We start from the raw sequence: 16430 nt of genomic DNA on the forward strand, positions 1-16430 counted from the left end.
ATTATTCCAGGTGCCAGTAAAATCCAGGATTCCAGATTAATTGTCTGACTCTGGTGTTACACAAATGTCTTGCTACCCTGAGAAACTCCAGCAGCCATGCAGATGCAATCAATTCAAACCATACAGTACAGCTAACCACAAACTATTTACAAATAGCTACTAGGACTGCCAAAACTAACTAACAGGGCAAACTACTTTGTTCAAAACATGCTTACATACTGATGATACAGAAGTAACAATTTTGACTGGAAAAGCAACTCAAGACACTTACTGCAATTGCAAGAGCTTCTCCTCACTTTCCTAAATGTAAACGATGTCCTTGTTTCCCTTCGTTTCAGTGTTAAATCTCTAACATCAGCAGTGATTGTTCCAACTTTCTGTCCAAGTTCAGATGCTTGAATGACATCATATTTTCTGGGTGTAATCCTAAAACAAAGTCACATAAAATCAAAGATTGATTTAATTTGCATCGGAAAAAAAACAACCATTCATCTTTATAAGATGGCAATTCTTAAACACTGACAAGTGTGATTACAACAGACCATTTAATGTACTACTGCTTTTGTTTCCAGCTTATTATGTTTTAAAGGAGAAAAGAGGTACTGACACATAAACTAATGATGTTAATTAACGTGTTATTTAACTGAAAGGAATAACATTTTCTTTCCCTTCCTTTCTTTCCCTCAATAAATGTGATTATTTTGTTAGGACTTAATCTGAAATACATTTCTTAAAGATGAAATACATTACTAAAAATGGTGGCTACAGGTTTAAAAGAATAGAATCCACTCGCTCTAAACTCACAGACTGAAGTTTCTTGTTACAAAAAAAGCCTCTTCAATGAACTCTGCTTTACAACATAACTGCTTTTCTGTTTATTGACTAAAGCAGATGCAAAGTCTGGAGCACATCAGAGATCTGCAAAAACGCTCATGGAGTAGCAAGATGTATTTTTTCTTTCTTGACCAAAAACTAGCAATCAAGCAAAGTGGGAACTGAGTTTCTTCAGCTACTTCTGGATCTGCCATAGACACTAAGGGAAAACAAAAAAACTTTTATAATATTTATATAAATAAAAAATATATAATATAATAAATTATTATAATTTATAATATAATAATAATGATATATTACTATATTACATATATTATATATTATGTATTATTATATTATTTTATTATTTATTATATAATAATTATAATTATAATTATAATAATATATAATATTATTATATATTATATAATATATATAATATATAATATATAATTATAATTATAATAATATATAATAATAATTATTATAATTATTATATTGTATTATTATACATATAATAATATATATAATATAATATATAATAATGTATATAATATATTATTATATTATACTATTGTATTATATATTAATATATTATTAATATATTGTGTTATATATTATTATTATATTGTATTATATATTATTATAATATTATGATTATAATACATAAATATTTATATAAATATTTATTATATCTAATAATTTTATGAAGATATCAACATTACAAAATGTACCAAAAATTCTGAATCACTTCGGAGTGGATCTCTCCCAAAGTTGACAAGAAGAAAATGTGAAAATAAAATGGCAAAATCAGTACAAGAGAAGAGGTGCAGCTGCACCCACATGTGGTTTCCCATCACTTGCACATGGGACAAAGTAGATACTTTTGGAACAAAATACAAACTCTTCAGGGAAATGGTTTAGCACTTCAAAGCTGTTACTGTCACACTGAAACATTTCCTGAGCTCAGTTCTCAAGGAGACTAATGCAGAAATTTCCTCAAGGAAAAGAAAAAAAAGCCATCTCTAAGGAATAGTTGCCTCAGTGAAGCCTCTTTGGAGCTGCTGACTTCAAAGTACTTGATTCCCAGCAGCACAAACTCTCACTATGAAAGTGACTTCTGTATTGGTTAGCTGAGTTGAACCCGTAAAAAAAGATTCTGTGATTCTAACCCTCATAGGTTGAACTAAAAGGGAGGGGAAAAAAGTCTCTTGCATCTTTTAATAAAGCAGAGCCAACAGTCACAATCCTTACTCATAGTGGGACTTTTCTGTGGGTTACACAGAACTGCTGGTCAGGGCCTGTATTAAGCAAGCAAAAGAACCATCTGAATGATGAGAAAGCAGCCACGCCAGCACCTGTTATTTGTCATCCCTTTTGTCAGGGAAGTTGGTCTTTAATCCAATCATAGAGAAAGACTGCGGGTCCCTCCTGCTTGAAGGTCTTAAAGCAGCACATTGATTGCCTGTGTAGTTCTTGTACAAAGAAGACAGAGCAGACTCAGGTATAGAAATCACCCCTAGAGGCAGCCATGGGAAGGATGGGATCTAATAAAGAATTGCCGTGTCCAGTAATGAAACTATGATGAAATAATCAGTTAATGATAGTCGAGATTCCACTGACAGCTGAACTTCAAGCCCAAAGTTTGTCGATTTTTTATTGGCTTTACTGTTCACACAAACTCATATTTGTACTTGCAGCAGTAAGCTGTGCATACTAGGAGCTAATATTTTCAGACAGCCTTTTTCCAGGTTCCTTTCAACCTACATGATTCTCCTTTTGTCCATGCTACAAGTAAGCTCAGCCTTTTATCTAGTGTTCTAAGAATAAGATTCTCAATGTCATAAATAAAATACTATCATTTTCGTTGGACAGAGTTGTTTAATTTTTGGATGGAAAAACACCGTTCCTGATGCTGTCACAATAATTAATACTAGTTACATAATTAAAACTAGTTCTACTTTCACCTATGAGACATAAAAAGCACACATCCTCTGGTCTACCTGATGATTTCTTAACCTTATGTTTCCTTCAGATACACGTTATCAGAAAGGTTAGAATGAAAATGCTTTTCATGAGCACTTTGTTAACAGGGTTAAAGTCCCTGTTTCTTTTTGCATCCAAATGTACACAACAGAAGTATTTCCAGAATTATTCTAAAAACAAACCTTTTGCTCTTTAATTTGACATCTGAGGAATAGATAAAAAACATCAGAAATGATCTTAAAGCCATTCTGATGCAAGTGAAGTAACTACGCTTCCTTGCTGGTTGATCAATCTTACTGATTGCAATGGCACATTTCGCTAGCATCAAGACAAGTTTGCTCTTTACTGGCACGCTCTGCAATCCTACTGTTATCTCTGTTCTCCTTAGTTTCAGAAGATGTCCATTTACCAACAAGGTACAACAGTGAAGATGTGATCTGAGAAATACCTGATGTTGCAACTACAGGTACTTAAAAGATAAAGAATTTAATTGGAAAAAGGAAGACAAATAAGTATTTCCTACTCTGAAATACTGAGATCCCAATACTAATTTACCCTAGTTGACTATGACCAACTACTGCTTCTGAAAACATTTTCCATACAGAAAAGCTATTTTTAGGAAAAGCAAACAAGGAGAGGGGGTGGGAATACATGAGTAAAAAGACTTGAGATCTTCATTACAAACATAGCTTGCATCCTTGGTTTTTAAAACACAATCATCATTGAAGGTAAAAGTGAATTAAGCACTGGTCTCAGTCTAGTTCTTACTAGGCAGGTATACCAGCCCAAACCAAACAGGCTGGCAATCACTGCAAGTGCAATGTGTGCATTATCTGTCCCTCTCCCACAGGTTTGGCTGCCTGGGTGCAGGGCCAGCTTGGGAAGAGCAGAGCTAGTGGTCCTGGAGAAAGATCTTGTGAAGCAAGCCAGAAATCTCAACGAGGGCTGACTCTCCTTCCCCCAGAAGCTGCTTTTAAGTTCAGGCTGTCCTGCTGCGCCATGCCCAACCCACAGCCCAGGTGTGCCAGCTGTCTGTGCATGCCATAGCCCTGCTGATCCAGGCCTGGACCCCTGGCTGATGTCCCCACATGGCCTCAGCCTGCCCTACACCATGGCCAATGGGACACACAGCTGGAGCCAACCTGATTGCTCCCCTGCGCCACTCCAGGCCAGCAAGGTCCCTTATGTGAAAACTGAACGCTGTTTTCAGAGTTGTAGATAACCCTTCCAGAAAAAGGCAGGTGCTATTTGACAGAATTGAGTAAGAAGCTTATAATGCTGAGATCCATCTCTAGTCTTGTACACTAAAAAACAAAGGACTTCACTGCCCTGAATGATCATCAGGAATACCAGCTGCTTTTTACAGTTATTTAATGTAATGAGCAACTACACAGGTGGTGTAAGTGCTCTACAAAAATGAACAACATGCAGGCCATTGGGGAGTTCACATTCACTCTTCTTCACTATAGAAAATAACCAGTAAAATTAAAAGGCAGAAAATTTGTCAATAATAGGATTTGGTCTTTTATTTACAAAATGTAATTAGTCTCTCCAATTTACTGCTGTAATCAGTGATTCTTTGGGTTGAACAATGGAAAAAACATTTACTGGGGGCATTTCTGTGCAGTAGGAGGATTTACATATTCTTCTGAAGTAAACTACTGTCACTCAAACCTTGCCAAGTTTTTAGCCTTTTGACATTAGCACTCCTTTGTAAGGCCTTCCCTGTGGTGCATGATTCAAAAATCTGATTTAAACTGTACAATAAGCAAAGCCTCAAGAAACGTTTCAAGAATTCTCTTTTCCAGGATCCCAAACCTGTTCACTACAAAGCAGCCTTATCAGTAGTTGAGATGGTCCTAAAGCAAAAGGAAGAAGCCCAGGAAAACTCATTCCCCTTTGTGACACTAAAGCCTTCTATGCAGGAGAAGTCACCCTCCTAAACCAACTCTTCTTCAAAGGTTTTGGCATATGTGACTGTACGGGAGCTGTCGAGTCATGGCCTGAACCACTGAGGAAAGGACTGGGTCAGCTGTGGGAGCACAAGTGAAAGCAACTCAGCTGTGTGACCAGAAGGAGGCAGGCTCCACCCGTCCTAGATCCCATTTAAGGACTGACTGCCACTGGGGAAGGATTCCTTTCTGGAGATCTCTCCTTTGTGGAGTCTTTCTGAATCTTCAAACGCAGATGAGCATTCCTTCTCTGTTTGTTACTTTTCATTTCTCCACAATATTCTTTCCAATTCTAACACCATGATATTTTTTCCAACTGTAACAGTGATTCAGCAGAAAAAACTGTGGGCTGAAAAGAGGATAAAGAAATGAAGCTAATTCCAGTGCAATAATTCCTTGCCACCTTAGAGGACTTTCATACAGTGAAAAGTGCAAGGGACTTCTGAGTGAAACAACTTGTGAGAGCTGCAGCTCGGGGATTGACAACTAGTTTCCTAAAATCCCCAATTTTCCATTGTAATCTGAATAGCACCTGGATAAGGAGGAAATTTGTCTAATTATCTCAAAACCTCATTGATTTCTTTCAGAGTAATTGTCAACAATATTCTGTATTGAAAAAGCAAATAAACAACATACATTCTCCTTCATTATGAGTAGACAGGGGCTCTCACACATACCCATGTGTCCACAGGTATCTGGATTCACCAGCCATCACCAACAAGCTGCGTCGAGGCAGCATAACTGCCACTGTGTGGCCATCAGGGTGTTTGAAATCCATCACAATCTAAAAGGAAAAAAAAACACCAGCCACCAATGAGCACGACTTACAGAGCATCGCATATTAGCTAGGCATTCTCAAGTCCTACCTCTGTGTGATAACCAAGATATTGCCACAAAACAGCTGCATATTTCCTAGGAAAGCAAAAGCCTTTGTCTCTATACTGCATTCTTGATATCTCTTCCTTTCAGCAGCGTGTTCAAAAATCTGAGACAACCACAAAACCTGCATATATAAACACATTCATATATATATACACACTTATTTTAATATTATAAATAATTTAAATACCAAAATAGTTCATTTTGTTTCTGCAGTAATAGTTTCCTTTACAAGAACATGGGAGCACTGTTAAATCTATGTACCTGTGATATAGGAAGGAATGATTCTCACTCAACTAAATGCAACTACATAAAGAGGGATCATTTGCTATAACTCAAGCATCTCCTAGTTAGGCAGCTGGGCTAAGGCATTCAACTACTGCCTTTTTGTGAGATTTACCCAGAGAGAGACAAGCATCTTCACAGGGTGATTCATCCTCCTCTATAACGCAGTTAACTGATGTGGATGAAATGCCTATCTGTTCACAGCAGTGAGCTGAGACAATTAACTCAGAGTAGATGCATAACGTTTAGGTAACCAGTATTAGGAGAGATAAATCATTTCTAACCCATCCGGATTCTTAGAGCTTTGCAGCACAAGGAGTCTCCCAAGATCCTGACACACATGCCAACTACCAGAGCAGCCTTTTCTCATTTGCCACCTGGCCTCTAACCACAGCAATGTACTGAGGTAATGCTTTCAGCTTCAATTCAATTTCACAGCCCAGATGGCAGTGCTACATTCTGCTTGGGCTACAAATGTTATCCTTTTACATCTCCCAAATGAGAGAAATTCTTTCTGTAGAAAATAAGGATCAGGTTCTTTCAGCAAGCCAAAGGGCTTAAGGAAGACATAGCAAGGAAAAAAAAAAAAGAAAGAAAGAAAGAAAAGTGATCAAAAATCATTCAAGTTGTGGTTCCAGCTACAATGGAAAACGAGCACCATGGCAGTGGCAGCACCTGATTGCAACCTACTTGCTAAGCACGTGATTTAAAAGCAGACTTACTACCCTTACCAGATCAAAACAAATTAAGCAATTCTGCTTCTGCATACAGATGCATTTAACACAGAAAACAATGGTGCAATGATCTTCATTCAGCACAAAAACAAACAACAAAAAAACAACAAAACCCAACAGACAGACTGAACATTTTGCAGGATTTACTATTTATTGCTGCGTGCAGTGGAGGAAAATACAATGGCATTTGTGTCTTCAGGAAAAAAAATGCTGTAGTACCATCTACCTAACAGCAAGAGCTTTTGCTCTTGTTGATCTACCTGAATTTAAGGAAGGAAATGAACGTGAAAAAACAATGGGACACAAAAGGGAAGTGCTATAGGGGAGAACAGGAATACAGCCTACCTATGAGCTCCATCCACTTAATGATTATGAAACACTCAAATGGTTACATAAATAAATGAACTGCAGCCATTTCATAATGTACTGCTTTTTTTTTTTTTGCATGTTGTAACTTATTCCAGGTATTGTCAAAGAAGCATAAGGTGAGGAAGGAGAAGAAACAGTGGCTCCACAGATCTGATGGGGAACCCATGCCATAAAACATGGCTAAGCACAAGCTTCTGTGAGAAGCAGCAGCTGTCTGCAAGGTAAAGAAACCAGAGGATGACTAAACAAGAACAGTAAGCAAAGGAAAAGTAAGAAAAGAGTTGATGAGCAAAGTGGCTGGATTAAATTCATGAAATGATATCTCAGGCTCTTCTGCCTCTTTGTCCCACTGTTGTTGAGGGACATGTGTGAGAGGTAAGAAACTAAGTTCTTCAGAAATGGGGAAGAACAAACTGAAATTGAGACTGTCCAAATTCCTTCCTGAAGGCCCTGCGTTCCTCTTTCTAGGTCAGCAGCAGCAACAAAGCCCATTGTTGCAGATAACATTCAGGAACAATACTTTTCTCTAGGAGTTGATTCCCAGCTCTGTGAGGTCTCCTACACTTCCAGTTCTCATCTCTCTCCAGTGTATGGGAGGAAACCTTGGCCTCCGTCATATCTCCACACGCCAAGTTGGAGACTCTGCTTAAAGAAGCAGCAAATATTTCTTCCAACTCTGTGCTGCTCATTTCCTCCAATTTCTCTTCCCCTACCAGCTGAAAAGCTCCCACAGTGCCTCTGCAGAGTACTGTGCATCCAAAGCAGCAGAGGTTCAGAGTGTCCTGTAACAGAGAACACACTGGAAATGACAGGCAAAAACAACAGTCCCTCGCAACTGAATTTTCAGGCAGAAGTGGCAGAAAAACAGATAATAAAAGAAGACAGTGCATGCTCTTGGTTCAACATTGGCTGTGATAAGCCAACAAGAAATAGGTGAAATGAATTTCTGTTGGCGCAGAATTTAAGGCTGAAAAACAGGAAGTTGCATACGTACACAGCATCTGGCAAGCCCAGTCCTCATCAGCAGGGAGTCCAGCTCTGTCCCTGCTCCTTATTTTTCTGTAGAAGAAAAGTTTGTGTTCTTATCTCACACTGTGTGGCTGCTCCCATTCTAAACAAATGCCACCCTTATAACAAGCAGCGATGATTTGGGACAAAATATAAATAAGGGATTAATTTACTTGCAAATGAGTAATGGCATTAAATAATTAGCAGTAATGGGAAGAATCAAAAATCCAAATCCAAAACTGACTTTTGCTTATGAAGCAGACAGATAGCTGGACAATATTAAGATTTTGCTGTTTCCTACCAATAATAAATTAGACACTGCAGTTCAGACAAATAATTAAATTTAAGGAACCTACTGTGTACATCTGAATAAAATAAATGTGATTTCTACATTAATATTTTATTTCTTTATCTAGAATACCTGCACCCAAAGGCTTAAAAACTGAGTAAAAGCACTTCTTCATTTTTTTGTCCGTGGTACAGTAGAGAACATTTAACCCAGATGGGTATTTGAAAAACTCTGTTCTTATCTCTGAAAAGCCTGTTACTGACTGAAGTAGATAATATTCCCCCACTCCTATATCTTTATCCTGGCTGGACATTCTAAATTGTCACTGTCACACACACATAAAAGATTAACGCATTCAGTCCACTTTTTAATTTACTGAGGATTCACAATCAATAAAGCAGCTGCCACTGCTGAATCAATCCACTTCATGACAGCTCTGCTCCACAGCAGTTATTTCCAATTACTTTCTTTTTTTTTTCCTAAAAACTTATTGTCCCTTTTTCTCTTAGGTGGCAGAGTCAATAAAGATCAAATTTCCATCTAGCTCACAGTGCATCACCCAGGACTCAAAAATAAAAATAGTTGGTGCTTTGATCTCACACAACTTTTACCTTTTTTCTTTGTACTGTTAAAGAAGTCTCTCTCTATACATACCAAACACTTGAAAGAAACACAAACAGCAAATAACACCTACTCATAGATTTAAATATCTTGTCATGATGCCTAGTGACAAGGGAGCAAGGGAGCATGTGACACAGTAAACAGCTTTCAAGAGGAGCTGAACAACAAAGCAAAGTGACATCCACATCACAAACATTGCTCCTCTGGCATAAAATATAGCTAAATGCAAAAAAAGAATGGAAAAGAATTCAGCATAAAAATGTAAGAAAAGAAAGTGTGCTTTTCTTGACTCCTATGGGAATGAGAAGTCTGTACTGCCTTTCATTGCAGAAGTACTGTACCTCAGGGAAGTGCAGGAGGGAGGTGAATTGAATGACTGTTCTATCAAATAAGTAATGATCCAAAGTCACAATGGAAATAATGCAATGGGGCTATAAGGACAATGTCAGTAAGGATTTCACTGCTACATTGTGGAACAAGCTGTAGCAGTGTTTTTCTAAGCTTCATCGCTAATGCAGTTTACATCTGATGATAAAAGATTGCCTTAGAAGAAACACTCTAAAACTCAAAAAAGTAGACTTGAAACAAGTTACAATCCAGAATGCATTTCAAGTCTCTGACATTATTTACTCACTTTTCAGAGAGAAAAGTCATATTAACATCTTACATAGCAGTTACCCCACATGTAAAACAGCTGAGGAATGCCTACTGCAGAGTCAGCTGTTTGCCTTTATGTCCACACACACAGACTGGACAACACTGGGGCTCTATGTGAAGATGAGGAGCTGCTGGCCACCGTGGATCTGAAGCCATCAATATTACCCTTCAGAGTGCCCTTCATTGCAAAAACTATATTAGCATCCAAAATTTGGGAATATTCTGAACATTTAGGAGAAGAGAGTGAATTAACTTCCCCAGACAGTCCATGTCTTGGGATATTTATCTTAGTAACCTGATGTTTATATATCACATCATGGTCTCTAGCCCTACTCTAGAAAATGAGTACAGTAACGGTGACTACCATTAAATACTCCAATGCTACTTACCTCAAAAGTCTCCAACAATGCACCAGGCCTCATCCATCAGATTTGAGCCAAAGCATACCATCTTGCATTAAGCTTGCTTATCTATTTAGACACTACACTGATCTTACTTAGATGTTTAATAATTTTTTTTCTTAAAAAATTGTATTCAATCTTCTATCCATGTAACGCATTACTATCTTGCTGTATATTCTGTGTTCAGCATCTTCAAAGTACTTAAAATTATCTTTTAAACAGGATGGAGACCAACTTTCTACATGGTCTGATAACGATGGGACAAAGGAGGACATTTCAAACTAGAATACAGAAGATTTAGATAAGATAGTAGGAGAAAATTCTTTACTCAGAGGGCAGTGAGGCCCTGGCACAGTTGCCCAGAAAGCTGTGGATGCCCCATTCCTGGAAGTGCTCGAGGCCAGGCTGGATGGGGCCCTGGGTGGTCTGATGTGGTGGGTGACAATCAGCCCATGGCAGGTGATTGGAACTGGGTGAACTTTAAAGTTCCTTCCAATTAAAGCCACTCTATGGCTATGTATTTCTTCCTCTTAATTTTAAGTACATATATCCTAGACCTTCATTACTTCAAAAAACTGAGAGTACTTCATTCATTTTCTCTCTGAGGTCCTGTCTTGCTATTAAGTTTCCTGATAAATAGAAGAAGATTGTATCCACTGAGCAGGATAACCACTACTGCCCCTAGCTACTATGTATGTCCACTCCCTGGGGGTGTTTGACATCGGGTTGGATGGCAACCTGTTCTATTGAGAAATGCACCTCAGGAGGGTTGCACTACCTATGATCTTTAACGGCCCTTTCCAACCCAAACTGTTTTATGATTTTATTAACTCCACCATCAAAAATCTCTTGTTGCCGGTATTCTGCTTACAAGCCCAGGTAGTGCTCATAAAGAAGAAAACTTGCAATTTCCATGTTAATTCTGTTGGATACAGGCTATTCCACCTCTCTACAGGCCTTGTCACAGCTAGCTGGAACATATACCACTCTCCCTTTGTACCTAGGGATGGATCTCTTGAGGCTCACTAACTACAAGTTATCAGAAGTTTTTCACCCACTATTACACAGATAAGGAGAGCTGAAATACTCCATTAACTTCTTTATCCCATCACCAGTCATTGCCACTGGGCTGAATTTTAGACACTTTGGGCACACCTATGCTTCTAAGTAAAAGATAGTTAGAAACAATTCCCAGAATGGAGACCAAACGATCCACACTGCCTCACATCCACCTTGTTTAGAGTTAGGCCCTGACATATGACCATGAAGCATTAAGAGAACTGTGTTACAACTAACCAGGTTGGAATTTTATAGCACAAAAAAGGGAATGTAACATTTTCCCTAGGAGACAGCACAAGTGAGAGAAAGTAGGGTGTGAAGTGCATCCGTTGACGGGGATCAAACATAGCTTCATCCACCCTGCCTTCTGTGGACAGTCCTCAGATGAACTAATGCCAAAACCATATTTTGACGAGGTCTTGGAAAGACTTAGCTGATCAAAGAGTGAGCAGGGAGCAAACCAGCAATGAAGTATGGTGGACAATCAATAGCTCAGATTCATGTGATAGCCTTCAAATACAGCTAAGCATGCTCCTTTATTCTTGGCCAAAAAGCCTGATCATTTGAGGATCTCAGTTTCCTTAATGTGTAACAGAAGTATAATATATTTGCCCCACCTTCTGGAAACATACTGGAAGAACTCAGGCATATATCCAAAATGGCACAAAATAGCTGGCAAGAAGGTGTCACAATCATATGAGTATGACAGTAGCAGAAAAAACTGTTCATATCTTGTGGGTAAATCAGAATCGAACTAGCTTACTGATTTATTAACATGTAAATATGAAGCAACCAGCAAGTTACTATATTTTGAACAGTAGTACCAAAATAACAGTCAAACAGCAACACCAGAGGCCTACAACATGTTAATAAGACAGACATTTCAAAAGAGCCTTCATAACTAATCCTCCAAAGCTCTACACCCCCACTATGCTCACTTACATGCACACCACCTTCCCTGAGGCCACGTGGGCTCCCAGACCTTTTGCCTACAGGGCTCCCCACACACACCAGTGACAAAATCCCCACCAAGATCACAGACAGGCACTCCACTGTGGCACCCTGTCCTGTCACCCCACCAGCTGGAGACCAGTCCCCCAAAGTGTCCAGTGGGTTAGCTGCTCTGCCAGGCCCCAGCAGAGGCTGTATGCTGCTGGTACTTCTGGCTGTGTCACATCTGCTGCTGTTCCTACTCAAAGGCCCTTTCCTGCTGTTAAAGCATTTTATGTTTCCCTCATACATCTTCTCAAACTGACTCCTTCCCTGTTCCAAAAGAACAAAAGGGATCAAGCCTCTTCTCTCACATAACCAGTGGTAGGACTAGAGGGAATGGCCTCAAGTTGTGCCAAGTGAGATTCAGAAAAATTTCTTCTCCAAAAGAGTGAGCGAATGGGCTGCCCAGCTAGGTGGCTGAGTCACCATCCCTGGATGTATTCAAGAAATGTTTAGATGTTGTACTAAGAAACATGGCTCAGGAGGGAAATACTGGTGGTAGGCAAACAGTTGGACTGGATGATCTTGGAGGTCTTCTCCGGCCTTGGTGATTCTATGATTCTATGAAAAGCATCTTCATAAATCCATGATTACTGCTTAACCTTGCTTATTAAACTACCTATCAAATATGCTAGTTCTCACTAATTCTGAAAGCTGTTTTTTTGTGTGTGGTTTTTCTTTTGTTTGTTTGTTTTTGTTTTTTTTTAATCTGTCAGGACATTGCCTATGGTGCTCACATGCCTCCAGATGGCTATCCGTGTTACAATCCAATGCTGGATATTATGATTCCATATAAGAAACTTCCAGTACCAATAGTAAAAAAGAATAGCTATCCTCATTTCTTTCCCACCATAAGTTAAAATCATTCTTTCTGCTATCCAATTCCGCATGTGACTGTGATGTCCTTTCGTGAATCCTGAGACAAGAACTTGGTCAAGTTCACAGTCTTCAATAAACTGCTTCCCTAGCTCTCAGCTTGAATTCATCTGAGCCACAAAAAGCAAGAAGTTGTTAACCTTCATTTCATTTCTTCTATTGACTTTTTTGAAATTCTTTCCATTTCTTTTAGTCATATGCCTTCCCTCACATCTTCACATCTACATTGGTACTGCACAGACATTTCTCATTTTCTTTTCCTGATATTGGAAGATGTATATTGTTTTTCCCACAGTGGAGTGCAGTTCAGTGAGAGAGAACAAGAGCACTCATACCAAAAAGCCAAAACCCTGCTCCTGGTGATCCTAGAGGGCTCAATCTGTTTAAGATATAATGCCCATATGACACAAGAAAGCCATTTTGTATCTTCAACTAGATCTCCCCAGACCTGTGCTTTATGTATTATGCCATGTCCTGAAAGCAAGTACTCCTTATTTACATGTTTAATACTGTACCAAATGTCTGCCAAGGAACCACTGAACAAGTCCTTTCAACACAGACAGCTGCCGTGTAATTAATGAATGCAATGTCACATCCAAGTATGATGACACAGGACTCTAATGTACACGTCTGCATACACACAGCCTTGGCACATCTGTAACATTATCCATGCGTATGCGGGAAATGAAAGTGTTGTTTCTGCATTGAACATTGAAAAGGGCAACTGATCTAAAGAATTAAGCTGTAACATATCCTTAGAAATAGCTGATGTAGAAAGTAACAATACCATACATATTAGTAACATATTTTAGAAACATAATTACTAAATTACCGCTTGGGGCAGTGTGGCTGGAGGACTGCAGAGAGGAAATGGACCTGGGGGTATTGATTGATTCTCAGCTGAACATGAGCTGACAGTGTGCCCAGGTGGCCAAGAAGGCCAATGGCATCCTGGCTTGCATCAGAAACAGTGTTGCAAGCAGGAGCAGAGAGGTGATTGTTCCCCTGTATTCAGCCCTGGTGAGGCCGCACCTCGAGTACTGTGTCCAGTTTTGGGCCCCTCACTGCAAGAAAGACATTGAGGCCCTGGAACGTGTTCAAAGGAGGGCGACAAAGCTGGTGAGGGGTCTGGAACACAGGGCTTATGAGGAGAGGCTGAAGGAGCTGGGATTGTTCAGCCTGGAGAAGAGGAGGCTCAGGGGAGACCTCATTGCTCTCTATAACTTCCTGAAGGGAGGCTGTAGTGAGCTGGGGGTCGGCCTCTTCTCTCGTGTCATTAGTGATAGGACCAGGGGGAATGGCTTCAAGCTACAGCAGGGGAGATTCAGGCTGGACATGAGGAAGTATTACTTTTCAGAAAGGGTGGTCAGGCACTGGAATGGATGCCCAGGGAGGTGGTGGAATCACCGAGCCTGGAGGTGTTCAAGGAAAGACTGGATGTTGTGTTGAGGGACATGGTTTAGTGGGAGCTATTGGGAATAGGTGAACGGTTGGACTGGGTGATCTTTTAGGTCTTTTCCAACCTTGGTGATTCTATGATTCTATGATTCTAAATTACCTAATACTTTCTCACCAAGCTGCAAAGATTTTGAATGTTCTAAACAATATGAGTGTAGTATTCTGAACTAGGAAACATATTGGAAGGCTGCTCATTAGACTAACAGAAATAAAATACATTTAACAAACTTTCAAGGAGTCAGGATCTTTACACAAAGCAGAACTGTCTCACTTTGTGGGAATGTTAGGATGCCATAGACAGGCTCCAAGATACTCCCCTCTACCCTCCCTCTGAGCTTATCTCTATGCGAGGACAGATGAGTGACCAGAACAATGACCCAGTGTGAAGGGGCACAAATGTTAGGGGTGTAATTAAACAATTAAGAGACAATGTCTACGTTTATGTTGTAAAACTGACATCCAATGTCAAAATGTGTTCTGACCAAAATGTCAGAAGTCAATTGACATGTGTTTGAGAAGCAAAGATTTGTGTCTACTTGGTGTTCGTATGATTAGTGAAGCATCGCGAAAGAGTGTGAACCCGCAGTACTCAGCCAATGAGGAACCAGGGGAGAAAGAGCTCAGCGTTGGGCAATAGGGGATAAAAGATGTAACAGTTGCTTTCTTGGTGCTCTCCTGCCTGCAGGAGGCCCACCATTGCCATCGCAAATAAAATCTGCTTTGTCAGAGAAACGGTCCTCGAAAATTATTTGGATATTTCTAACATGTACCAAAACCTGAAAGATCTCAATAGACATTATCATTATCTCAGAAAAGAAAGGATTAAAGGGCTCCAAAAAATTATCAATTAGAAAATATATGAGTACTTATAATCCTATGGAAACACATTGTAATGAGCCATTTCCACGTTACTAAGGTTACAAATACACGTAGCAGAACTCTTCACACCTAATCTTGCTCCCATGCAATCCCACCTGTGTACTTATCATGCTGTCACTATAATCCTGAACTGCAAGTTTTCTGGAGCAGAAGAGTGTGAGGAACTGTGAACAGGGTCTCCACATAACAGAAATAACAATCAGTCTTTGGCTGTGTAAAAAAAAAAATACTGCCAAATGTGGGAAATGCCTACAGCCATGAGGGAGTCACTTCTAGGAAAGACTTAACACTTAAATTCAGAGTAGTACTTGTGCATCATACTAGTGTGGACTCAATAGGCATCATATGACAGTCCAAATCCTTACAGGTTCAGGATTTTTGCAGTATGGACAAAACATACTGCATATTCATCATCCTCTACAACTGAAAATCATCTTCCCTTACTCTCCAAAATCTTCAGGGCTGTTCATCAGACTACTCTCAACTGCAGGTCTGAGTTTTTGCTTGTAATGTCATGTTACAGGAAGCACCACTGAGTAAATAATAGGTTGGGATTCAGTTCAAGATGAAGACAACTACATTTGTCCATAGTTTTTAATGCTTACGTTCAAAATCCCACAGTGAACCTGTGAAATCAGACCCTCAATAGCATAAACTGAATCATTTCCTAGGGTGGACAGGCCTAATCCCCATTGATAATGGTGGAGCTCAAGCATGAAGTGCACACGTACACACCTGCTTGCAAACACTAAAATTTAAGTGTCTTAATCCTGGACCAAATGCCACTGACAACACATTATTAAATACAGCAATTAACAGTGTAGATTCAGTAGATGACTCAAATCTGTCTAAAACTGTCATGCCTTAATAAAAACTTCTTCCTGCACTATTATTACCATAATCCTGCCCACTATGTATTGAGTAAGTAGTTATCTAAGTAGTCTGGTGCCAAATTTCTCTAATTCAGCAGGATGAAATGGTGAATCTACTCACCCTGAGACAGAAAGTCAGCTAGATTTTCCCATGAATCCATCTAACAACTGTCTCAGACATGATCATAACAAAGAATTGCCAGAATACAAGATATCCAAATCCTTCCTTTCCAAACTAATTATTGCATCATACCTCAACAAGAGTTGATAAGACACAGTTTTCAATACATTGCTACAGA

At 39.3% G+C, this 16430-nt stretch overlaps 1 protein-coding gene across 6 annotated transcripts in view; it reads right to left on the reverse strand.

The window, feature by feature from the left end:
• The window catches only part of ALKBH8 (alkB homolog 8, tRNA methyltransferase), a 48914-nt gene that overhangs the window by 10116 nt on the left and 22368 nt on the right, over positions 1 to 16430 (reverse strand). For all 6 annotated transcript variants that reach the window (XM_052671246.1, XM_052671247.1, XM_052671245.1 and 3 more), the window contains exons 8-9: positions 5429 to 5535; positions 272 to 426 (exon numbers count right to left, since the gene is read on the reverse strand). In XM_052671246.1, the coding sequence (XP_052527206.1) occupies positions 272 to 426; positions 5429 to 5535 (262 nt within the window). The remainder of the gene's footprint in view (positions 1 to 271; positions 427 to 5428; positions 5536 to 16430) is intronic.

This window comes from Tympanuchus pallidicinctus, unplaced genomic scaffold (genome assembly GCF_026119805.1).
Source record: "Tympanuchus pallidicinctus isolate F22 unplaced genomic scaffold, pur_lepc_1.0 scaffold11, whole genome shotgun sequence".
NCBI lineage: Eukaryota > Metazoa > Chordata > Aves > Galliformes > Phasianidae > Tympanuchus > Tympanuchus pallidicinctus.